General features: G+C 46.9%; 2 protein-coding genes across 3 annotated transcripts in view; one reads left to right on the plus strand and one right to left on the minus strand.

The window, feature by feature from the left end:
- AIFM2 (apoptosis inducing factor mitochondria associated 2) overlaps positions 1 to 11,584 on the plus strand; it is a 34,411-nt gene extending 22,827 nt beyond the window's left edge. For both annotated transcript variants that reach the window (XM_077946661.1, XM_077946663.1), the window contains exon 10: positions 10,276 to 11,584. The gene's annotated coding sequence lies outside the window, so the exon portion shown is untranslated. The remainder of the gene's footprint in view (positions 1 to 10,275) is intronic.
- Positions 1 to 26,453, minus strand: part of MACROH2A2 (macroH2A.2 histone) — a 60,051-nt gene that overhangs the window by 2,320 nt on the left and 31,278 nt on the right. The window contains 6 exon segments of the mRNA NM_001266414.1: positions 724 to 898; positions 9,594 to 9,683; positions 14,269 to 14,368; positions 15,863 to 15,973; positions 17,723 to 17,920; positions 19,497 to 19,603. Coding sequence (NP_001253343.1) covers positions 724 to 898; positions 9,594 to 9,683; positions 14,269 to 14,368; positions 15,863 to 15,973; positions 17,723 to 17,920; positions 19,497 to 19,603 — 781 coding nt within the window.

Below are 26,453 nucleotides of genomic sequence, written 5' to 3' on the forward strand. Positions count from 1 at the left end.
TAAAGCAATAGATTGGCTAGGGGCATGAAGGGAGAGGATATGTTGTGTGTGAGAGCAGATATCCTCATTACGTATCTGAAACAATGCCCAGCTGGGATCTGTGACAATCTAGTCATTGCCCAACCTCCTTTTCAGCAATCACTCGGGGACGGATTTTCACTTCTCTGGGTGTATTCGTCAAAGCCTCGAACTCCTGGCTCTGCAGTCTCCCAGAGCAGCAACGGAATTCCCTGGGGATTCTGGAGACAGAGGTTGGAGATGGGCGGCCTGAGATTCTGCATTCTGACATCGGTCACTGCTGCCTGTCTATGGACCACACTTTGAGTAGCAAGGCCTTTGAGCCTCGTGTTTTCTCATCATGTGTCCTGGACATGGACAGCTGGTGGGAATATGGACTTTGAACCTGGAAGGCTCTCAAAAAATAACACACCAGCCGGCCTGTGCCTGCCGATCCCGCCCTGGGCTGCCTTCCTCCTGGGGCTTTAACATCAAGGAGGCAGTGGGGCTGGCCCCAGCCGGGAAAGACCTACTGCCTACGAGCCAGTGGGCCCGCTTCCCTGTGGGTTCTGAAGGATGAAAACTGGGTTTCTTGCCCCATCACCTGGTCAGCATACTTGGCTGTGCTGGCAGCCCTCGGTAACACCCAGATCAGATGTAAGTGGAGGAGCAGTTGATTTCCAGGGAAAAGGCCGGAAGAATCAACTCAGGGGAACTGCATCTTACCTGCCGCTGGGGAAAGGCGGGAACGCGACGGACTTTAGCTTCTTGTCCTCCGCCGCTGACAGGCAGTTTTTGATGGTCTCTTCAAGCTGTTCTTCACATTTGTCGGAGCCCCACTGAGGGATGTGACAGTGGATGACAAATTTGGCTGCGAGTCCACTGGATTGGCTGACGGCAGCTGGGACATAGGAGAGAAAATGCCGCGGGTTATTTCCTGAGGTTTCCTAGGTTATAGCCTAACCTCATCAGGTATCTGTTAGATCTGGAGATAAGGCAGTGATAGAGACGCTGGCCGGCCAGCATCCTGTGCTCCTGACGCAGACTGTGTTTAACAGAGAGCTGGGTTGGATGGCTTTGCACAGTTAGCACAAGCTTTGGGTAGAAGCATTTAATGCTTCTCTGACGCGTCATTTTCATATGGTCTGCCAAGTAGTCCCTGGGTTGAGCTACATCCTCACAATGTTCCTAGTTAAAGGGACACGTCAGATCCTCTCTGATGGCTGTGGTAGGTAAAGTAATGGCATCCCAAAACATCCACATCCTACTCCCTGGAACCTGTACATGACAAAAGGGACTTTGCCGATGTGATTAAGTTAAGGCTCTTGAGATGGGGAGATGATCCTGGACTGTCTGGTGAGCCTGGGCCTGACAAGAGGGAGGTAAGAAGGTCAAAGGCAGGAGGAGGCCGTGTGATGAAGGAGCCAGAGAATGGAGCGAAGCAGCCAGGAGCCAGAGAATGGAGCGATGCCCCAGGAGCCAAGGAATGTTGCAGCTTAGAAGCTGGAAAAGGCAAGGAAGGGATCCTTCCCTGAGCCTCCAGAAGGAACCAGCCCTGCCAACACCTGGATCTTAGCCTCTTAAAACTCATTGTGGACTTCTAGCCTCTAGTACTGTAAGAAGATAAATTTGTGTTGTTTGAAGCCACAAACTTAGTGGTAATTTGTTACAGTAGCCACAGGAAATGAATACAGTGGCTTTTTTTTTTTTTTTTAATTTTTAGTTTTTTGAGACAGTCTTTTACTGTTGCCCAGGCTGGAGTGCAGTGGTGCAATCTCAGCTCACTGCAAGCTCCACCTCCTGGGTTCAAGTGATTCTAGTGCCTCAGCCTCTCAAGTAGCTGGGATTACAGGCATGTGCTAATTTTTTAAATTTTTTTGTAGAGATGAGGTTCTGCTATGTTGCCCAGACTAGTCTTGAACTCCAGTGCTCAAGTGATCCTCCTGCCTCAGGCACCCAAAGTGCTGGGATTACAGGTGTGAGCCACCACACCTGGCCTACTGTGGCTTTTAAAAAATAGCCATGCCTGGGCCCCACCCCCAGAGGTCCTAACTCAGTAGGTCTGGTGCAGGGCCTATGCTTACATGATTTTAGGACCTTCTATGAGTTGAGAACCACTGAACTTGATTGTACAGTTCCTTGGACAGGTATTGCCATTTGATGATCTCCACATGCCCTGCAGAGAGTGGGGTTTCAAAAGCGGGCTGTGAAATTGAATTAGGCCAGCCTTGTCTCATAATTTCAGTCATACTCCTTTGTTTTACTGTTTACTCCCCTAAACATGGCTCCCATTGGTGACAGAGTTGATACAGCCCCGTGGCTGCTAAGCTCGAGAGAAGTCACTGTGGGACTCCCCAGGGGAGCAGTTCCCTCGGATCTGCCAGAGGCAGCTGCAGCTTCAGCCATGAGCCACGCAGGCCCCCAAGCCGCCCACCGGCGCCCTGTGCCCCTCCAGGAACCCAGGAATCGGCATAGCAAACGTCCGTGGCCACTAGGGGCAGCACTTGTAACAGAAACGTGTGTCCGCCGTATTCCAGAGCTGTGTGTGGGGTTGAGGTGAAAGACTGACTGGAAATCTATGATGCTCACCTAGTTTATGATAAGTATTTCCTGGCAATGTCCACAGTGTCAGGGAAGTGTTGACTGCACTTCCTCGCGTGGGTGGAAGCCAAATCCAAGGGACCCCCTCGCCCATCAGGGGAGGCTGTAGGCTCCTTGCCTTCCAGTGCCCAGAGGGGGCTCAGTGTCATCATATGTGAAAGCCTGAGTGCAGAACCCAGGCCACACAATACACCGAGGCTCTGGGTAGGGGCCCGCCACATGTGCTGACTCTATGACCATGTATATTTGTGCACCAGAAGCAGAGTGTCCCTTTTCGGCCTGAACAATGATGCCCCCAAAACTGGAGGCTGCTGTGCTGAGAACCAAGGACCCTGGGGATGGGCCTTGTCTGCATGGTGCGATTTTCCCGAGCACCTGGATGCTATTGTATGCCAGATGGAGTTTCGCTTGTTATAGTCATGGCTGATTTATTTCATATATTTAAAAAGTATAATCACGTTACTAGCAGAATGGTATTATTTCTCTAATGTAAAGTCTTTTTTTTGAGACAGGGTCTCCCCCTGTCGCCCAGGCTGGAGTGCAGTGGCTCAATCACGGCTCACTGCAACCTCTGCCTCTTGGGTTCAAGCGATTGGATTCTCCTGCCTCAGCTTCCCGAGTAGCTGGGATTACAGGCACCCGCCACCACGCTTGGCCAATTTTTTTGTATTTTTAGTAGAGATGGGGAGTTTCACCATGTTGGCCAGGTTGGTCTTGAACTCGTGACCTCAAGTGATCCACCCGCCTCGGCCTCCCAAAGTGCTAGGATTATATTGCACCCAGCCAAAAGTCGTATTTAAATAAAAGGAATATGTTCCTATTGGAATGTGAAACATCCAGTCAAGTAAAAAATGACTTTCAGGGTAGTGCACGATGACACTTCAGTCCAGAACAAAGTATGTTCATGGCAACTGGCGATGAATAACACGGCTTATAGCCGTAATGCTTTGTAATGTTCTCCAGAGGTGTCAAGGATGAGGGTCAAGTTATTGCAAGGGTTGTGACCCTGGTATTTGGTATAAGCACCTATCCACATAATGACTAGCGGCATTCTCTTACCTAATGTGATGTCGCCTGGTGAAGACCTGCATTCTGAGGGTGGCAGTGCTACTGCTGGGAGCTTCTAGAACCTTCTCCCAGGTGAGCCATCACAGTTCTTGGAGTCACCACAGCAAAAGGGGACTCTAGGGTGGCCCCTTGTTCTGCTGAGAGGCTGCTACTGCTGATGCCTGGTTTCCATGACACTATGGGTTTTCTTTTAACAGTGCCTCAGTTTCCCACAATGGCCTCTCCTCTTCCTGCCTGTCTGGACCCAGTGCTCTTCTTTCTGCTGCAGCCCCAGCTCCTACGCAGCCATCTGCCAGCCATTTTCCTCCTTAGCTTTCAACAGGGACCTGCACCTCATGACCTTTCTGGGGCCCCAGGGCTAACACGTGCCCAGTAAAATGGCCATTCACTCCTGAAACCCGATTCCCCATTTTCCCTCTCTGTCACTGCAGACACCATCAGTTTCCTCTGCCTTGTCTCATTCCAGGCCCATGTGCTTCATTTTCACCCCCACTCCACCTCCACCCTCATCCAATACAGCTTTCTCGATGATCTTTGGGCCCCAGCCCTCCTTCTGCCAAACCATTCTCCATACGGTTGCTGGAGTCAAGGTCCTTAAACTCCACATTTAAACTCAGAATCTGCAACTGCTCCTGATTGCCAGGCTGACCTTACTGCAGTCCTCCCAGGCTCCCTTCATGGTCTGCCCCTCTCCCCTTGGAGTCTATCCATTTCTTGCTCTTTCTGGATGCCCAGTGGGCTCAGTCCCCTGCACACATGGGTCTGGCTACACCTGTGTCTCCACACTTGGCTATCCTCCTTTGTCGCTGACTCCCTCGCCCATTCTCTCTGGGCCTCTGCCATGCAATTCAGCAGTCAGCTGTGCTGTGATATACTGTGCTACCCTAGGGTCCCCGCCTGGTTGTAAAGTTCAGGAGCGTTCAGGGCCTACATTCACATCCACATCCCGATGCCTGTGCCCGACAGCACACACTGTAGATGCTTAACGTGAACTGGTTCTGCCCCAGATGACGTCTTCACTGAAGCACTTTTGTATTCCTTGCTGCTGCCTGGCTCCTACCACAGTCACTGGCAGGCAGGTGCTCAAATATTCAACAAAAGAATGAAAGGCCCGACTTTTCATCAGCTTGTCAGCCTGGAAACCCTGGACCCACCCTTAGCTCCAGCTTCTGACTCCCTGAACATGCAGCATCACTGCCTCTCACTGGCTCTGCTCCTGAAATATTTTCTTGATCCACCCTTCCCCACCCCCTGCCACAGGGTGGGCCTGCACTGCAGTTGGTCTGTTTTAACCATGTTAGGATGCACTTTTTTTTTGTTTAAACATTTTAATATTGTTGAAATCAGAAAGCATCTTAGAATTGCTGTCAGCCTGGAGCTGAGTTCTTCCAGAAAGAAATTACATTTCCTTCTATGTCACCTGGGGACACTACCCAACTAAGGCTATGTCTCACTCTCTTCTCTGCCTGAGGTTTTGAGCTGCACTGGATCTGGCTGCAAATCTTCAGGAGCACTGGCTTGTGGTTCAAATTCTTTTCCTTTTTTTTAAAGACAGAGTTTCACTTTTGTTGCCCAGGCTGGAGTGCAATAGCACGATCATGGCTCACTGCAACCTCCTGCGGGTTCAAGCGATTCTCCTGCCTCAGCCTCCCAAGTGGCTGAGATTACAGGCACCCATCACCACGCCTGGCTAATTTTTGTATTGTTACTAGAGACAGGGTTTCTCCATGTTGGTCAGGCTGGTCTCAAACTCCCGACCTCAGGTGATCCACCCACCTCTGCCTCTCAAAGTGCTTCGATTACAGATGTGAGCCACCATGCCTGGCTAAATTCTTTAGTGAGGCTTTTTTCTCCCCCACTATATATTTGCTGCTCCTTTCTGCATGGTGAGTTCATGTCTTGCTTGCTTGCTGTTATAGTCAATGTGCCCCAGCTTTATGTGGGGCCTCCTATTAGACACCTTATTTTGGAAATTTAATTTTTTTTAGTGGTACATACAATAAAAATATATCATACAACTGATGGTGTTTTTAAATGAAATGCAATGTGCTGTTAGACAGTGGTGAACCGTCTCCCCTTCTCCATTTTTACCAAGGTGCTACCACTCACTGGCCCCAGGCCATGGCTTCTTACACCTAACATATTTGCACCAATGTCTTAGCTGAAAATTGTGTCCTGCAGCGCTCTCCTTCCTTCCAGGTTCATGTCTATTTCCTCGGTGCAGACTTTTGTATTCTTTCCAGCTAGTGTCTGGATTGCTGCCTCTCAACTTCTACACGTCTGAAATTGTACATCTTTTGTCCTCATACTTGAACGATAACGTAGCAAAATGTGGAATTCTTGGTTGACAGTTTTTTTCCCCCCTTCAGTGCTTTGAAGCTATTTCTTTCCTGTTTCCAAACATCTTTTCTTGCTGATGAGAAGTCTGCTGTCACTAGAACAACCATTATTTCTTCACAAATGATCTGCCTCTCGTCTTGGGTGACTTTGAAGGTTTCTTTTGATTTTTCAGTTTCTGAGGCTTTACCACAACACTCCACGTTTTGGATTTATTTTCATGTATTGTGCTTGATATTTTCAGCTTAAGGGCTCATGCTTCATCCTAGAAAATTCTCAGCTATGATCTCCTTAAATACTGCTTCTCTACTTTCTATTTCTGCCTTTGGAACTCTGTTTAGAAGTGTGTTGGTGCTGGGCACGGTGGCTCCCGCCTGTAATACTAGCATTTTGGGAGGCTGAGGCAGGAGGATCACTTGAGCCCAGCAGTTCGAGATCAGCCTGGGCAACATAGCAAGACCCCATCTCTATTTAAAAAATAATTTAAAAAAGAAGTGTGTTGGAGCCTCTCATTCTGTGTAGAGCAGCTATTTTTCCTCTCCTTTGCACCCTATCAGGTAGTTTCTGGTGAACCTTCCCCACACCCAGGCCCCCAGTCCAGACACCATCTTAGATAACTGAGTTGGAGCTTGGTCTCATGGTTATATTGGGGATGTGATGGAGCCAAACATTGAGTCAGAGGGCAGTGTGGCCCTGGGCTTGGGTGAGGGCTCTCTTCTCCCTTCTGCTACCCTAGAAAGACAGATTTTTATACAAGTTGTAGCCCTGCATGGTGGCTAGAGCTTTGGCTTCCTGTAAAGGCCGCGAGAGTCTCATGCAGCCCCTTGCTTTGAGCAGTGAGCCTGGCTCTGGCCCTCTTTATACATGAAGCGACACTGCATCTTACAGACTTGGAGCCCAGGCCTGGGGCGGCGGCCTCCTGGAGGTGCTGCTGCAGCCCTCCTGCCTCTGTCTACATGGACGCTTATCTTATATTTGAGTGTGGCTCTGTCTTACAGTTTTTAAAGAGACACTGCATCTATTACTGCTATGCCTGTGGGGAGTGGTGGGTGGATATTTAAAGTGTGGGCTCTTGTTCTTTCTGGACTAGAAGACCCCGTTACTTTTTTTCTTTTCTTTTCTTTTCTTTTTTTTTTTTTTTGAGATAGAGTCTTGCTCTGTCGCCTAGGCTGGAGTGCAATGGCATGATCTTGGCTTACTGCAACCTCCATTTCCCAGGTTCAAGTGATTCTCCTGCCTCAGCCTCTGACTAGCTGGGATTACAGGCATGTGCCACCACGCCTGACACATTTTTGTATTTTTAGTAGAGACAGGGTTTCACCATGTTGGTCAGGCTGGTCTCGAACTCCTGACCTCGTGATCCGCCTGCCTCAGCCTCCCAAAGTGCTGGGATTACAGGCATGAACCACCGTGTCCAGGCCCTACTTTTATAACAATCAAGTCTAATCTGGACAGCCCCCTGCTTAAACTTCCAAGTGCCCTCGTGTCCATGTAGGGTCAGGTCCAGACCCCTTCGCACAGCCCACAGACCCAGCCTCATCTTGACTGCTGTTTCTCTCCTCCCACGTGCTGACCCAAGACTCCCTGCTCATGCAAGACCGCGTCTCCTCACATGCAGTGCTCCTATTGCCCTCCATGTCCCACCCCCAAGGGCTCTCACAGCCTCACTGCCGTCCTCCCACACTCCCCTACGCTGAGGTTGTGGCTCCTGCTCTGGGGCCCAGTGATGCATCTGAGGGCAGCGGTGGGTTTTATTTTCCGCTGAAGCCCTGCAGCACTTGGCACTGACTGAGGGTACAAGGAGTGAACTGATTGGGAGTCGTGTGGGTGGGAACACCGATCTGAGGTTGGATCCACCTGTCAAAAACTTGCCCAATCGCCTGGACAAGAGATGTTCAAACAAAAACGTGTGCACAGATGTTCACTGCAGCTCTATCCACAATCATCAAAGGTGGAAACAGCCCAAATGTCCAACAGCAAATGAGTGGTTAAACAAAATGGAATATTATTCAGCCATGAAAAAGAATATAAGTACTGACTTTGTACTACTATAATATAATATAAGTACTACTACAGTATGGATGAACTTTGAAAAAAATGTTAAATGAGAGAAGCCAGACAGAAAAGTCATATATTACATGATCCCCTTTATATGAAATGTCCAGAATAGGCAAATCCATAGATACAGAAAGTAGATCAGTGCTTGCCAGGGCCTGAGGCGGCACTGGGCAAGACTGCTTAATGGTTAGGGGGTTTGTTGGGAGAAAAGCTGAGTGTTGGGAGAAGCTGAGGCAGGGCTTGCATGTCTGACATAATGTGAAAGAGTCTTGGAACACGTCCAGGGTCCAGATTCTAAAACCCTCTGTGGCTGGAACACTGAGCTCTGTGCCAAAGGGCGGAAGGCTACCCTGACGCACCATAATCTGAGCCCAGGCATAAAACCCCTCGTGGCTTCGACAGAATCCAGGGCTCATGGCTCTAGAATGTGTCTAGACTTGCTGACTCCTTGGCTCCTTGCTCTCCCAGGATCGATTGTATCTTGAGTTAAAAGAACCTGCTCTCCATTATCTCAAGTAGCAGAATATGTTCCAGATGCTTCAAAGGAAATGCTAAATTGTCACAGCTGTAGATCATGCGCTTGCCTTTCGACCCCCGCATCTTCACCACCTGTTTCTTTGTTTGATCACCAATAAATAGCCTGGGCTTCCAGAGCTCAGGGCCTTCGCAGCCTCCATACACTAGCGACAGCCCTCGGACCCACTTTCTGCCTCAAACTGTCTTTTCTCATTCCTTTGACTCCGCTGGACTTCGTCACCCCCACGACCTGGTGTTGGGTCCGATCACCCCAACAGGGTTTCTGTGTGAGGTGACATCAAAGCTCTGGACTAGGTAGTGGTGATGGCTGCACACACTGTAAAAATACTTAATGCTACTGAATTATACGCTTTAAAATAGTTCCAGTGGCTGGGTGCGGTGGCTCATGTCTGTAATCCCAGCACTTTGGGAGGCCAAGGTGGGTGGATCACTTGAGGTTAGGACTTTGAGACCAGCCTGTCCAACATGGCAAAACCTCATCTCTACTAAAAATGCAAACGCTAGCCAGGCATGGTCGCATGTGCCTGTAATTCCAGCAACTTGGGAGGCTGAGGGACAAGAATCGTTTGAACTTGGGAGGCGGAGGTTGCAGTAAGCTGAGATGATGCCACTGCACTCCAGCCTGGGTGACGGAGTGAGACTCTTTCTCAAAAAAAAAAAAAAAAAAAGAAAAAGAAAAAAACAGTTCCAATTTTTGTTAAGTCCTATGGTATGTGTATTTTATCACACACACAGGAAGTTCACCCAATGGCTCTAGACCATTTTGGGGGATCTGATGCAAATTGACTTGAATTATTCAGACATACTGGAGTCCCCAGGACATCTGAAAGGATCCCCATAGGCCTGCTCAAATTACCTGAGATGCTAAAATAGCTTTCTGATTAGTTATGGCATACTTTGTCTCATAAGCTGAACAGGCATCAGGCACGTGAGGCTGGAGACTCAGAGAGGAGGGTGAGGCCATGCTGGTGACAGGAGCCTAGTTCCACACTTACCTTCGGCGACTTCCAAAGGGCCTTGGGATTTGCGAAGCTCCTTTACCGTTTCCAAGAACTCTTTTCCCCCAGCCTTTTCCAAGGCTTTACCTGCAAAGGAGAGCAATGGGAAGCCACTGTGGTTGTTCTTTCAATCTAATTACACTGTTTGACATATTTGTAGTAGGCCAGGAAAAAAAAAATAGTACAGTTAGAAACTAGGAATTGAACTTCCCAATTGTCATCCTGGTTTGCCAGTGGTCGGGGGAGGCAGGGGTCTCGGGGCATCAGTGTAGCAGACTTAGATTGGCAAGCTTTTATCAAGGATCTTTTAAGGGATGATTTGGCCATAAAGCGGTCTCATGGCCTGAGTCCTGTAGATGATTTAAAAACAAAACAACAACAAAAAACTGAGATTCTAGTGTTGTGTCCTACAGGTTTAGTACTCATGTGGAGAGCTCTGAAGTCCCGGTCCCATCACAGTGCCATCAACATACTGTAAGTGCTTGAGTCAAAGGACAGACACAGGCCCAGGGCAGCCAGGCATGTTGTTCCCCCAACCCGGTGCTCAGTTTTCAATGGAGACACGTGGAGAGGCTAATCTCTAAGGACTTTCCTGCCGGGAGATGCCCTGAGCCTTTGATGTTAGGGGAATGCCCTACTCTTTGTTTTTTTTCCTACCTCAGCTCTTACTTCTACACAGGCCAAGTGGAACCCCATGGGAGATGACAGGCTGCCACCTCTGACCCCGCAGGAACCCCGTCTGTGTGCGTACCAGCCGCAGGAACCCCGTCTGTGTGTGTACCAGCCGCAGGAACCCCGTCTGTGTGCGTACCAGCCGCAGGAACCCCGTCTGTGTGTGTACCAGCCGCAGGAACCCCGTCTGTGTGTGTACCAGCACATCCAGCTCTCATGTCTCTGAGACGGCATGGGTGTTTTTCCAGGCTGGGAGGACAACGGCTTTGGGGCAGCAGAGTATTTTTCAGGTGTTTTCATCTTCGAATGAACTTGGTGATCTGGATGTCTGGGGCAAGTCTCAGCTCTCTCTCTTTTTTTTTTTTTTTTTTTTGAGACGGAGTCTCGCTCTGTCTCCCGGGCTGGAGTTGCAGTGGCCGGATCTCAGCTCACTGCAATCTCAGCTCTCTCTTTATGAATCATCACTATTACTATGATTCAGTTCAGAGTCTTCCCCAGGGCCTGGGTGGTGATGCTTCCCCACTCCACACTAGAGCCTCAAGTATACGTGGAGAGCCACAGTACATTGTGCAGATCGTTTAGGACAAGTGTCTATTCCAGTGGTCACTGTCCACTGGGGAGGGCGTGCAGAGGGGATTTCTTCATTAATGTGCTTGGGTTTCCATGATGCAACTGAGAAATGGTGATTGTGCATTATACCCAGCGCCTCTGAGGCTCCTTTCTGGCCCCCCGATTCCTGGGCACTGTTGATCTATTGGGTCCAGAAGCCTGGAGAAGGCCGGGTAACAGAGGCTGGTAGCCAGTTCATGTTGAGAAGCAGAGGACTAGGTCTATACTGATGCCCTCTGCATTCAGGTCAAGGGCCAAATGGGAATGTGCAGAAGGCAAGGGGAATCCACCCTCCTCACTGAAGACTTTTAAGAGAGAGGTATTTTTCTCTCTACAGAAGCATTCCCAAAAAGGAAAGGAGCAATGCTAGAATGAGAATACCACAGCTTTGCAACTCCTAACAAATGGCGGAATCTAGAGAAGAGGCATCAGTGGCCCCAGCATCACACCAAGACAGACAACCAGGCACGACACGCCTCCAGGCACGCGCGCTCGCCACTCACCAAGGAGTCTTGGCAAAGTTTTCGAACCTATACCTCATGAAACCTCTAGATCCAACCACCAAGTTATAAAAAAGCAAAGAAACATGTTTCATGATGCCAGGAGGATGTAATCCACAAAATCCGGACTGCATGAAACCCCATAGGACAAATGGCCCAGCTTCCTCAACAAACGAATTGCAAAGAAATAAGAAAGAAAGAGATGAAGGAGGAACCTAAGATATAAGAGACTTATCAACCAACTGCAGTGCGTGGACTGATTTGGATCCAAAATCAAATAAACAAATTTTCTTTCTTTCCTTTCTTCCTTTCTCTCCCTGTCCTTCTCTCCCTGCTTCCTTCTCTCCCTTCCCTTCCTTCCTTTCTCTCTCTCTCTCTGTCTCTCTCCCTCTCTCTCTTTCTCTTTTTCTTTCTCTCTCTTTCGAGACTGGGTCTCACTCTGTGTACTCTGTGGCCCAGACTGGAGTGTAGTGGCGTGATCACCGTTCACTGCAGCCTAGAACTCCTGGGCTTAAGTGATCCTCCCGCCTCAGCCTCCCACCTTAGCTGGCAGCACAGGCATGTGCCACCATGCCTGGCTAATTTTTGTATTTTTTTGTAGAGATGGGGTTTTGCCATGTGCCCAGGTTGGTCTAGAACTTCTGAGCTCAAGTGGTCCGCCCACCTCAGCCTCCCAAAGTGCTGGGATTACAGGTATGAGCCACCATACTCGGGCCCCCCTTTTTTATAAGAGATGGGGATCCCACTATATTGTCCAGGCTGGTCTCAAATTCCTGGGCTCAAGCAATCCTCCTGCCTCAGCTTCCCAAGTAGCTGGGACTACAGGAGTGTGCCGCTATGCCTGGCTTAAACAAATGTTTAAGAAACTTGACATTTATGATGTAACTGGAATTGGAACACTGGTAATTTGTTGATACTGCTATCTTTTTAAAGGTACAATAATGGTATTGTGGCTGTGTTGTTAGTAAACAGCCCTTATCTGTTAAAAGTCATTGTGAAATATTCACAGATAAAATGACTTTGGCAAGTATGTGGAGGGGGTACAAGTTGAAACAAAGGTGGCCATGGGTGGTGATTACTGCATCTGATTGAGTAGGGTTTCATTATAATTTTCTGTTATTTTTGTTTATGCTTGACTTTTCCCATAATAACATAATGTTTTGAAAAGATTAAGGCAGGGCCTTGTCTGTTGGGATGATTAGTTTGGGTAACGGTGGTGGAGAATGGAATCATAATGGGAGGGACTCCTCCTAACATAGCAGCAACAAAACAACTGTCAATTACTAAGTGCCTAGGAGCCCAGCACTGTGCCAGGCCCCATCAGCCCTATGGGACAGGTACTATTGCTATCCTCCCTTACAGAGGAGGAAACAGAGGTTCAGGGAGGTTTAGAAGCCTGCCAAAGGTCACACAGCTAGGAAGCAATTCAGAAAAGCCGGGACAGTCCAGGCAGGCTGACCTGGAACCTGCCCTCTTAACCACTTGGCTGCCTTTAGCCCATTTCTCCTCACAAGACCCTGAAGAGGTTGGCCTTAGAATCCACTGCTGGAATCTGAGCGTGGATTTTTGCTCTCAGACCAGTGCTCTTTATACTCTGCCACCATGCCAATTAAAAAAAAGAAGCATATTGTTTTTCTTACATAAAAATTTCATTACTATAGAAATGTGTAAAGTATGAACACTGCAATGTGTTAGTGAGAGGCAGGACACCTATTAAAAAAGCTCCAGATGAAGGCCACTAGAGGGCGTCCTTCCATGGAGCGTGGAAGGAGACTTGTTTCTCTGTAATGCTGACTTTTCCCAGAGCTGTCCTGTCTCCTTTTCAGCACAGCAAGTGGCCTCTGATGCCAGGAGGAAGCCCTGAGTAAGTCCAGCTGCCAGGGGCCCCCGGTGCTACCACCCAGGGCTGAACTACTAGCATCTACCTCAAATTGCCTCCCTCACAGGCAAGCCCTGTACCCTAGGGACAAAGCCCCTTCTTTGCTTACTTTACCCTTTCCATGGAGAGTTTAAGGCAGTTCTGCTTGGTAAAAATGGATGGGACGGGGACTGTTAGCATGCTGTTATTTCCAGCGCCCGTAACAGCTTACCCTCCCAAGCTCCTCCACCCTGGCTAGTAATAGCTCCCTCTGCCACTCGTGGGACAGGTGGCAAACCACAAGCAAAATAACTCAGTGCTCATAGCTTAATGGACAACCTAATTTTTTCTAGATGTCCATTTCCCTTTTATCAATAGCACTCTCAATATTTAAGCTTACGATATATGTAAACATGTACAACAATATTTACAGTAGCACTATTCACTATAGCCCAAACTGGAAACGACCCCAAATGTCATCAGTGGTGGGATAGATCAATAAACTGTCTTATATTTATAGAGTATAATACTATGAGCAAGGAAAATGAATGAGTACAGTCATAACAACATGGATAGATTTCACAATACTAAGTTGAGCAAAAGAGGACAAGATTTCATTTTTACAAAATTCAAGACAGATGAAACCCATCTCTGCTTTGAGAAGAAAGGACAGTGGTTACCCTCGGAGGACATACTGACTGGGAGTGGGACCGAGGGAGACTTCCTGGGTGCTGGTAAGGGTCTGCTTCAGGATCTTGGTGCTAGTTGCACAGTGGGGTTCACTTTGAGAAAAATTCATCAAGCTCTACGCTGATGATTTGCTTTTACACAATACCCCAATAAAAATTTCAAAAATATATGCAGAATTAAAAGTTAGCTTCTCTCTAGTGAAGCTGTTCAATTACACATAAAGACAGAGTTTGACATGGGACCCCAGCAATGGGATAGCCAGTTGGCAATGACCAGCTTCACAAGAACTTGCCTGAACAGTGGCCTATTCTACGGCACTTCTACTGAAGTCTCAGGACCTTACCTATATCTTCTTTGAGGTCAATTTCGGCTGTGGTTGGGTGGACAATGCCCTCCACTCTCATGGAGCCAATATGGCTGATGTCACTCTGGGTTAAGGACAGCTGCATTAGGAAGAAAAGGTGGAGAATGTGGAAAAGATAAAATCCTGTTGACAAGTCCTCATATTTTACTTGCATTCATTAATTCTCTTTAATTATTCATACCCAATGTCAACATAGGGGCTGCATAGAGAGTGACAACCTCCAGTTTCCCAGGTGTCTGGCTTGCAATAAGCTCTTTGAGCTCAGCGGATTTGCTCTCCACTCTGGGGCTGGCAGCATGCAACAAACCCATTTCCTCTTCCCTGGAACAGGAACAGGACCTCCCCTCTCCTTTCTTTCTTTCTCTTACAGCTCATGCCTTTGGTTCCCAACCCTGGCGGCCCTGGTTTTCACTGATGCATCCTCTGAGCAGCTCCTGCAAGGAAGCCCAGGGCTTGCTCTCTCTTTTCCCCTCAGCATCCTGCATTCTCCCTAGAGGAGCACAAACTTAGTGGGGCAGGGCTCTGAAGTCAATAACTTTGCTGGAGAGAAGTAATGGGCTCTGGGATCCTGACCTGGGGGTGTCTGGCTTCCTTGCCCTTTGGAGACCACAGTCTTGGGGCTACCGTTGGGAAATGCTACCCTATGTGTTCACAGTAGAGTGGAATGGAGGGCATTCTCTATTGGCCCACGTGAGCGAGACCTTTATATTCCCTTAGCTACATGAGAGAAAGCTAATCGTCATGTAACAGTGAACAGGCCAGAGAGGGGACGTAAATTCCACCTCTTTGTTTCCCTGCTTTAATCAGTGATGAATTAGCAACCAGCCACACCGATGCTCTTCTTAGAACATGCTCTTCCCAATTCTTTGAATGGAGGCTTACTGTGTTGTCAGGATGGAAACATCCAGCTACCTGAGATATGATTAACTGACTCTTACCTTGGGTGTCTTATTTCAGCCCCAGTTGACTTGGTAGATAAATTGTCTGCTCAGTAAACTTTACACTTGTAGGAATGAATTATTTGCATGTCTGGCTGGGCTGCTGTTGTGTTGCTGAAGACTGTTCAAATGTATAGCCCTGTTTGTTTTCTTTCTAAAGCCTAGGAAGGCAGGCAGACTGAATTATTGGCAAATAATTCATTTCTAATACCAAGGATATTCGGGAAACATCTATTTCTATTTTCTTTCTTTGATAAATTACATTGAACCATGTAAGATGGGCCTCTCAGAAGCTGTTTTAGAAAGTTAGCTATGGATTTTTTTTTGGCAGATGTAGAAATAACTGGGGTGTGCGGAATTCCCAGCAAAACCAGTAATGCCATCCTATCTGCTGACCAGAAAGAGCCTCCATGCTTACCCGTCTGACCAATGTTAGCATTAACAATTCTCAGCAAAAAAGAACAATTCTCACTCTCACAATGCCGACACTGCCACAGCTCTTTAGTTTAAAAATGAATAATTCAAGACTGCAGTGAAAATCATTATTGGGGAGCAAGGGAGGCATCGTTTGTAAACAGTAGGTTATAAAAATACAGTAGTGTTTTAATATAGCACAATGCAATTCTCTTTGTTACCTTCTGTCCCAGAACAAGGCTCTTAGAAGACAGAATGGTGAATCCATCCCCTGGCCCGTCTTCAGAGGTGGAATTTGAAGTTCCTTCTTTGTCGCTGTCCTTTGGTTTGGACTGTTGGTAAAAATCAGAAGGCCAGATGAGAACCAATCCAGAAAAAGCCTGAGGTGCCTTTATTAAGCTCTTCTCATGGCTGCCACCAAGTTGAATATGAAAGGAAGCAGTTAGGTGATGTGTTCTGCTGTTTCTTGAAGGAGGGAAGCAAAAGTCAGCAATATAAGAAAAGGGTACCCCAAAATAGGAAAACAGGAAGTGTGTTGAAGGGCTCACTCGTACCTACAGTCCTCACCTACCCCTGTGCACCACCAGTGCGTTGTCCTTGCTCATTTCAATGCCTGCAGCTCAGGACAACAAGCACTGGAGCCGGGTGGGGCCGTTGATAGCCCATTGCTTAGCCTTCTTTCTCCCCAGGATTTCTCGGGGCACAGAGGCAGTGTGGAATGAAACGCCCACAACTTCTATAGCAGGGCTGTCCAATAGAACTTTCTGTGATCATGGAAATATTCTGTTTTGATCCTCAATGATGTTGCTGAGTGCTTGAAATGTGACTGGTACAATCAAGGAGCTGAATTTTAAATTTGATTTAGTTTTCATTCAAATCTAAATAGCCTTGGCTGGGTGCTTTAGCTCACACTTACAATTCCAATGCTTTCGGAGGCTGAGGCAGGAGGGTCACTTGAGCCCAGGAGTTTGAGGCTACAATGAGCTATGATCTCGCCACTGCATTCCTGCGCTCCAGCCTGGGTGACAGAGTGAGACCCTTGTCTCTTAAAAAAAAAAAAAAAGCTACGTGTGACCAGTGGTCACTGTACTGGGCAACATAGGAAAACATTATTCTATCAGTGGCATCTCTGAGCTAAGCTACCTAGCATTATCAAGCTATCCCAAACACCTGAAATTCCACTGGTGGAACTCAAGGAACGCCTGCAGGAGACTAGAGGCTGTCTGGAAGGTAATACGGAGCTCTGCAGAGACCTACAACGCAGGTTCCCGGCTACCGTCTCTCACTTCAGATTTTGCTGGGGGTAGTAAAAGGGATCTGAAAACCATCCCTGCTTAGGGTTTGGAAACCTAGAGAAGACCCTGTTTGATGATTTCAGCTCTAACCTCAAAGGCCCTTTCTTCTTTTACCTGTACGTTCTTGTCATTTTCTTCCAGCACCAAGCTGCAAGAGTCCTTGGTCCTTCAGAGGTGCCTGCTACGCCGTCATTGTTCCATCTTTAAACTTGTGGTGTCTTAGTGTCTGTTTGGGTTGCTCTAACAAAATGCCATAGACTGGCTGGCTCACGAACATCAGAAACCTCTCTTTTTTTTTTTTGTTTCCCAGACAGGGTCTTGCACTGTCACAAAGGCTCGTGTGCAGTGGCACCATCATGGCTCACTGCAGCCTCTAACTCCTGGGCTCAAGCCATCCTCCTGCCTTGGCCTCCCAAAGTGTTGGGATTACAGGCATGAGCCACTGTGACTGGCCCAGAAACTTGTTTCTCATAGTTCTGGAGGCAGGAAGTCCTTGGAGCAGGCAGATTCCGTGTCTGGCAAGGGCTCGCTTCCTGGTAGATGACGCTTTCTAGCTGCGTCCTCACATGGCAGAAGGGTCCCTCTGCCTCCCTCAGGCCTCTTTTATAAGAGGACTGTTCCCATTCATGAGGACTCCGCCCTCATGATCTAGTTACCTCTCAAAGGCCTCACCGCGTAATCCTATGCCCCTGGGGTTAGGTTTCAACATATGAATTGTGGGGGAACACAGACATTCAGACCATTGCAGTGGGAGTGCCTGGCTCAGGACATGCAGCCTAGGCTCACCTTTTTGGACGTCCGTGGTTTGGCAGCCTTGGATTTCTTCCCCGCCTTCTTGCCTGACGTGGCCTTTCTGCCTCTTTTCTCTGGGGGCGGGGAGAGGATCGTTTCCGACTTGCCTTTGGTCCCTCGCTTTTTGGCCAGCAGTTCGGGGTGAATTCTGGGCAGGACGCCTCCACTGGCGATGGTCACTCCTTTTAGCAGCTGAAGAGAGAAACGCATGCACTCATGTAGCAAACAGCCAGCTAGTTCTCAATTTCATACAGTTCTTTTTTTTTTTTGAGATAGAATCTTACTCTATAACCCAGGCTAGAGTTCAGTGGCGAGATCTTGGCTCACTGCAGACTCCGCCTCCAGGTTCAAGCAATTCTCCTGCCTCAGCCTCCTGAGCAGCCGGGATTGGAGGCACCTGCCACCACCCCCAGCTAATTTTTGTATTTTTAGTAGAGACAGGGGTTCACCATGTTGGCCAGGCTGGTCTTGAACTCCTAACCTCAGGTGATCCACCTGCCTCAGCCTCCCAAGGTGTTGGGATTACAGGCGTGGGCCACTGCGCCTGGCCTGGATTTAATACAGTTCTAACTGTTAAATGTGGCCTCCGCTCTCCTAAAGTGCATAATACACCATTTAATTGGCTTTTCCCACTTTCAGTTGTAGAGCATTTCTCTGTAGGTTAAACAAGGCATCCTGTGATGTACAGAAAGCAAAACAAAGCAAAGCAAAATAGAAGGGATAGAGAAGTTGAAACCAGGGATGTTGCCCAGGGCTCTGGAATTCCAGGCACAACAGAGGATAAAGAGCTTCCCATGTGGGGAGCGCAGCTTGAGAAAATGAGGTTCAAAGGTCATTGCAAAGACTAGACTCAGTTAATGACGAACCAGTCGTCTCCACAAGCTTGCACATAGATTCCATCAGTAAAGTACGTCTGGCCATGCTCCTCCCAATCAATATAAGTTAATTTATCAGTAAAGAACAGACATGTACTACTCCACTAATATATTCAGCAGATTCGAAACCAACACTACCCCAAACGTGGTCTGCGACCATGGCTCACCCATGAACTGGCAGTTACCCATCAGTGACAAGAGAAGTATAGTAAGCATCTAGAAACTTTCATAGCAAACTGACAGTTATTGTGTATCTGTTGAATCTGATAACAAAAAATTATGGCTTGTAGTTTGCTTTTTCATTTTTCTAATAATTTTTATTACATTTTTGGAAATTATCAGTCCATGACGGATTGGCCATAAAAAAGGCTTCTTCACTATATTTTGAGAAGAATGAGATTAGAAAATAAAGATAAATGAAAAGAAACAAATAAAAATTCTTATACTATTTACTACCACCTTACATATACTGTGGGTGAAGAGGGGCTATTCACTTGACTTTGGGGTCAGTTTCAGAATATAAAAGGTCAGCTCTAAAATATAAAGTCTTCTGCCTTCATCAGAAAAAATTGTCAGCTAAGTTTGGGTGAAGAAAGTGAAGAGAATAACATTTGTGCCACACCTTCCTCAGCAACACACAGAACTTGTCTTTAAAGAGGAAAGAAAGGTCTGATAAGACCTAGAATATACAATGAGATCTATGCCAGAAGCAATTTTATTTTGAATCTTAATGATAGAGCTAGCAGAATTTGTTCTTTTATATAGCCTGAGTTTTTTTTGTATAAAGGTAATTGGGAACTGCAGTGGGAGTGACTCATGGCCACCACCCAGGCCCACACATTAACATGTTTGGCAAACCCATTCTGTGGCTTCCCTCAATGCTTCAGACATACCTGGTTGAGCTCCTCGTCATTGGCAACTGCCAGCAAGATGTGTCTCGGGGCTATCCGGGCCTTCTTGTTGTCCCTCGCGGCATTCCCAGCCAATTCTAGAATTTCCGCTGAAATTACAAGGAGGCATTAACAGGCAATCACAGAATGGGGTCCAAGCTAAAGCTTTTCTTTAGAAATGGCCTTCAAGTTTGATCACATTTATTCATTTGTGATTTCTATGTCTCGGCCTGGAAAGAAATCCAGGAAGCATAAGAGAACTCAAGTTAGTCCCAGCTACTCAGGAGGCCAAGGCAGGAGGATCGCTTGAGCCCAGCCAGGAGTTCAAGGCTGCAGAGGGCTATGATTGTGCCACTGCACCTCCGCCTGGGCACACAGTGAGACCCTGTCTCTAAAAAAAAAAATTTTAATTAAAACATTTTAAAAAAGAAAAAATAAGGTCACAGAGAAGTAAGCTATTTTAGCAAGATGTCATCCGATCCTGTGGCAAAGCCTCCTGGTTATCCCTCAGCATCAGTTCTCCCTTTTCGTCGTCTTCCTTGGTACAGGACTTCTGATTTTTTTTGCCAAGCCCATAACTGCAGGAAGACTATATTCCCCTTGATAAGTGTGGTTCTGTGGCCAATATTTGGCCAAAGAAGGCAAGCTGTTGTGTTGTCTGGTCCTTCCGGGAAGTGTCCATCAAGGAAGGGGCTGTGCCCTTCTCTCCTTTCTAATGGTGGGCTGAGGACACAATGGCTGGAATGTGAGCAGCCATCTTTGACCAAGAAGAGGAAGTTGTGCATGCTAGAGCAAGAGCATAGAAGGAAATTGAGTCTCTACCAATCTAGACTGTCTGTTCTAGACTTCCTTTGTATGAGAGTGAAATAAACTCTCTTGTTGAAGCCACTGTCTACAGAAGTGAATCCTGACCAATACAGAATCCTACTATACAACATAAATTCCTCTCAGTCTGTGGGGAGCAGGGCCATCTCTGATAGAGAGAATAGTGATGTAGGTAAAGTCTGTTCTGGGTACCCACTTGGACTTCTCTTAGACTCTCCTTTTTTTTTTTTTTTTTTCTTTTTTGTTGAGTTGTTCTATCACCCAGGCTGGAGTGCAGTGGCGTGATCTCGGCTCATTGCAACCTCCACCTCCTGGGTTCAAGCGATTCTCCTGCCTCAGCCTCCTGAGTAGCTGGGATTATAGGTGCACACCACCACGCCTGGCTAATTTTTGTATTTTTAGTAGAGACGGGGTTTCACCACGTTGGTCAGGCTGAGCTTGAACTCCTGACCTCAGGTGATCCACCCGCCTTGGCCTCCCAAAGTGCTGGGATTACAGGCGTGAGCCACTGTGCCTGGTTGACTCTCCTTTTCCTCTTTGCTCAATGCCCTACGTCTTTCCTGTCCTAAAAGAAAAGTGGACTGAAGGACTGACTTATACTGTGGGTTGAGGAAATGGTTAACCCGAAAAGTGAATTCCTAAAGGGAATGCCACGAGACCTGTGTAGGAAAGCATGTTGAGCCCAGGGGGTCTTCCACGTACTCCCCAAAACTTTAGCATGGCTGACTTTAACAAACATGCCACTTGGCAAATGTGAAAAAATTGATAAGAAGAAATTTTCCTAAAGCTATTTCACATACTATTAAAACTTTGGGGTAAAAAAAGAAATCTGTAGAATTGGTTTCTACTATCTATATGCTTTCCCCCTTCCTCTTCTGTTTTGTTTTGTTACTTTTCTTTCTTCTTCAATTTTAGAAGGATGTTCCGCTAAATCAAATTTGCCTTCAAAAGTATGAATGAGGCTTTAAAGAAAAATTCCTTCCCTTGGAAACCTAGAGGCAATGTGTCAATGTGTTGTCTTACTGATAATGAGGGGGGAAAGTGTACGTGTGTGCGTGTGCGTGAATGTATTGTGTGTGTGAGTGTGCAGGCAGGCATGCGTGTGTGTGTGCGTGTGGGTATGTGCTGGGAGGATATACTGATACAATGGCACAAATACTAAGCCCTAAAATTAACAGACGACTTTGTATGAGTCTTTGCAATCAATCTAATTTCAAATAAAAGAGCACATGAAATTGCTATCATTCATAAAATATACGACAATAACAAAAACTTGGCATAAGTATGCCGTATTAACTAATCACATGTGATTAACAAATGAATTAGAATAAAATAAACATTACAGTTAAATATTCATAGGCATTTCCATAAAGAAAAGTGCTAAATCACCATAAATTCATTCTCACGTCTTTTCCAGATTATTAAGCAATGAATATTGTGTTTGCCAACTATTCATTTATGCAGTGACCATGTTTTCTGAATCAAAGATTGGGGCACTAAAATTTGAGAAGTGTGAGCATGCTTGTTGGGACAGTGGGATAGGGTATTTGAAATTAATGCTGTCTGTGAACCGACGGATTATATTGGAAAAATGAAATTAGTGCTGTATTAGATAATCAGGCTTGCTGCTTTCAGGCTGTTTCCCAATCCTTGCTTTCTCTTCAAAAGAATGCCCATTAAAAGGAAATGGAGTTGCCAGGCATGGTGGCTGATGCCTGCAATCCCCGCAATTTCGGAGGCAGAGGCGGGTGGATCCCTTGAAGTCAGGAGTTCGAGACCAGACTGGCCAACATGGTGAAACCCTGTCTCTACTAAAAATACAAAAATTAGCCAGGCGTGGTGGTATGTGCCTATGATCCCAGCTACTTGGGAGGCTGAGGCAGGAGAATCACTTGAACCTGGGAGGTGGAGCCTGCAGTGAGCCGAGATTGGGCCACCACACGGCAGCCTGGGTGACATAGTGAGATTCTGTTTAAAAAAAAAAAAGAAAGAAAGAAAGAAAGAAAAGAAAATGGAATTATAAAGCTTTCAAATACACTTTATTTTTTGAGACAGGATCTCCCCTCTGTCACCCAGGCTGGAGTGCAGCAATGTGATCATGGCTCACTGCAGCCTTAACCTCCCAGACTCAAGTGATCCTCCCCCATCAGCCTCCTTAGTGCTGGGACCACAGACTTGTGCCACCGTGCCAGGCGAATTTTTAATTTTTTTTTGTAGACGCAGGGTTTTACTTTGTTGTCCAGGCTGGTCTCAAACTCTTGGGCTCAAGTGGTCCTCCCACTTCAGCTTCCCAAAGTGCTGGGATTTCCAGGCGTGCGCCACTGTTCCCGGCAGGCTGGCCTTCTGGCTCTAGGTGAAAATGTGCAGCTCCCCACTGTGTACAGTGAAGGGAAGTGTGCTGCCCCTGCTCATCTCAAGGGACTCTCATTTCTGGGGTACACATGGGAGGAAGAAGCACCCCACTCATCCGTTTTTCTAGGTGGGTTTGGGGGTTAATGAGCCTCCCAATTTTAAGCTTCTGAGCAACTGAATTGAATTTAGCATCCTGGATCATTACTTTCCTGCCTCCTGTTACCTGCATTTAGAGGGAGAAATTAAGCACCCTCCCCAAGTTCATCAAATTAACTGTCAGCATAAGAGGCAGGGCTCATGGGAAGCACTACGTTATTTGGAGTCTTCAGGAAGCCCTGAAGGTCAGGTTATTTTCAGCTTGACAGACAGATGCACAGACATTCACAGACAAAAAAATCTGCAGGAATAAAATGCAGCATAGGATGAGACTGAAGGCAGAGACTCAGCATGCAGCACAATTCAGGGAATGCAGACGATGCTTGGGGACCATGCAACGGAGCTCTTAAACCCTTTTGAAATAATTTATAAGAAAGAAAACCTTGATTATGCGTTCTAGTGCAAAAGCAGTGGTAGGACTTTTTTTTTTTTTTTTTTTTTTTTTTTTTTTTTAAACTTAGAGAGAAAAAGATAACACATCACAGAAAATCTACATCAAATAGTTCTTATCTCTTTCAGATGTTTAGTCCGGACATCCTTGACACATGGACTTCACCGTTTAAAAACATCCGGACATCCTTGACACATGGACTTCACCATTTAAATGTTTGTAATAACATTAATCATTAGCCAGGCACAGGGCTCATGTCTATAACCCCAGCACTTTGGGAGGCTGGGGTGGGAGGATCGCTTGAGCTCAGGAATTCAAGGCTGCAGTGAGCTGTGATAGTGCCACTGCACTCCAGCCTGAGTGACAGAGGAGACCCTGCCTAAAAAAAAAAAAAAAAATTCAAAGCAAGTGAAACAAGAAAAACATTAATCATCATTCATAGTTTCAAATATTATGGCAAATATAGTCCCATGAACTATAAAAGTTTGCTACATTCTTAAGTGACTTTATTGATCTTAGGGATTTTATTAATCCTGCCAAATCCTTATATTGGCAATCAATAGGAAAACTGGATTTATACAGCACTAATTTACTCTACTACAAATGTTGTGGGAAGATCATAATTCTGTTAAGTGGTGGGGACTTCTGTGGCAAACCCCTCACTTCTCAGAAGTCACACTTCTAGCAATAGTAACCATCTGGAATACAGCTGAGTATCTAGTAGTAAAAATAATTTTTTTAGCCAAAATGGATACTGTAAAGCTCATACACATTATTTTGGAAGAGTCTGTGTCCTTTCATTTTGTATACAATTTAAACCAACAGTGGATCTTCCAGCCCACAGAAGATGGGAAATAGCACATTAATTATAGGGTTGGGACAGGTGAGGTAGAGTGACCAAGACTCTGTCTCCTTACCAGGCCCTTTGTTCCTTGTCCACTTGCCCACTGATTGGCGGCGTCCCTGGGGTTCTGTCTGTGCCTTCTGCTGTGCTAGGGCCATGCAATCTTCTGGGAAAAATCCCTTCGGACTCAGGGCTCCAGCTTCTACCCACCTGCCTGTACTACTGAATCTGCACCTCCAGCCCTGCCATGATAATCACCCAGATGGCCTCACCCGGGGGCTTCACAGGTAAAGCAAACATCACATTCCCCAAATCAAAATCATTTCCCCAAACCTGCATTTCTCATCACCCTTAGAACTGGCAGCTCCATCCACACATGGCTCCTACCAGAGACCTGGGAGCCATTCCCTATTCTTCCCTCTCCCACTCCCGATCTCCTTCCAGTCACCACATGGGGTCATCCAGCCTCATCAATCTCACACACTTTTGGCCTTCTTGTTGCCATTGCCTGAGTTAAAGCTCCCTTCTCTTCTAACCCAGATAATTGTATTGGGTGTCTAGATGGTTTCCCCATCCATAGTTTTGTTGTTCTCCAGATCCATGCCAGCATGGCCACTGGTGACCCGATAGGTACCCTTGTGCAAATTACAAAAAGATGCTCCTAGCTGGGTGTGGTCCCAGCACTTTGGGAGGCAGAGGCGGGCAGATCGCTTGAGCTCAGGAGTTCAAGACCAGCCTGGGCAACAAGGCGAAACCCCGTCTTTACAAAAAATACAAAACTTAGGCGGGCTTGGTGGTATGCACCTGTAGTCCCAGCTACTTAAGGGGCTGAGGCGGGAGGATTGCTTGAACTCAGGAGGTCTAGGCTGTAGTGAGCTGTGATCATGCCACTGCACTCCAGCCTGGGCAACAAAGACCTACCCTGCCTCTAAAAAAAGAAAAGACATTCCTGCCTCAAGACACTTTTTATATTTAGAGACAGGGTCTTGCTCTGTTGCCCCGGCTGGGGTGCAGTGGTGCTATCAAGGCTCACTGCAGCTTTAACCTTCTGGGCTTAAGTGATTCTCTTGCCGGAGCCTCTCAAGTAGCTGGGATTACAGAGGTGAGCCACCATGCCCAGCAAGATGCTTTACTTTCTGGATTTTGTTAGAACAAAACTCTTTACTACCATCTGCTGGAAATTCTCATAATAAATACAAAAATCTTTGTAGTCTAGGATTTGAATGATATTGCCTTAAATGTGTGCTCTTGTGCCATGTACAACTTGCATGACCACATGTGCTGGTGGTCAAAGTAATCTTTTACAAACACAAATGTAATAAATGAGAATCATTAGGCAAGAAAATTTTTGATGTTAAGTGGTGAGACCCAATTATCTGGAAATGACATGTAAATGACAAGTGTCTATGTTACACAATGATTTCATGGGGTATCCTGAGATTCAACCCAATTTTAAGACCTACTCGTTCTGGTCAGTTGAAAATGTATTATATTACAGAACATTTTCTCATCATCAAAATGATTATAAACAATTCCTCCTCAACATCTTGTATTTATATTATATCTACTGTCAGCACAGACAAAATGCTATTGCAGAATTTGGGGCTTGTTTTTTCAGTCCGTTTTTCCTCACTTACATTGGAGGTGTGAACTGGGCCAACATTATCACAATTCCACAGATGAAGAAACTGAAGTAGGAACGTGATAACCATTCTGGGAGGCAAGCATGTTCAGGTCAATGGGGCGTTCTAGATGAGCAGTTGAGCATGCATTCTTTGCGGGACTGTGCACCCTCCTTCAGCAGGTGGGGGCTAGAGACACTGTGGCTCTAGCATCATGATCACCTGTGAACCTGGGGCTAGCCAGACAGTCAGTCCATAGAATCAGGCGAGGCATGCTGCTGTCTCTCGCCCAGTGTTGCTGAGAATTTGTGCCCTCCTTTTTTGACTGTGTTGTCCCCAGCCTTCTCTTCCTGGCCATGCCTGTGGCCCCAGATTGCCTTCCAGAGGCAGTGTGTGGGACAGAAGGCCTTCAGAAACCACAGACATAAATCTGACAGGAGTGGTAGACTGGCCAGGGGAAGCCCACTGATGGTGGCTCGCTGGCCCCCAGGACATCAGCAGGAGAATCCAGTTGATGTGGGGGTGAAGAGCACTGCTTGCCACAGAGATCTGGCAGGGAGAAAAGAGTGGAATACCGCCACTTAAGAGTTGTGTAATGAGGGTCACTTAGAGAGGCTGTGCCTGGGTATGGGAAGAAGGTGTCTAGGGGGCACTGTCTCTAGGGGCACACTGCAGTGTCTGCATCAGTTCCCAGCAGCCCTTCTCCTGGGAGCTGGAGGAGGTGCCTCCCCACCTGAGACCAAGGCCTCCAGCCAGCTCTGGAGACCCCG

The sequence above is a fragment of the Macaca mulatta genome, chromosome 9, assembly GCF_049350105.2.
Source record: "Macaca mulatta isolate MMU2019108-1 chromosome 9, T2T-MMU8v2.0, whole genome shotgun sequence".
NCBI classification, from domain to species: domain Eukaryota; kingdom Metazoa; phylum Chordata; class Mammalia; order Primates; family Cercopithecidae; genus Macaca; species Macaca mulatta.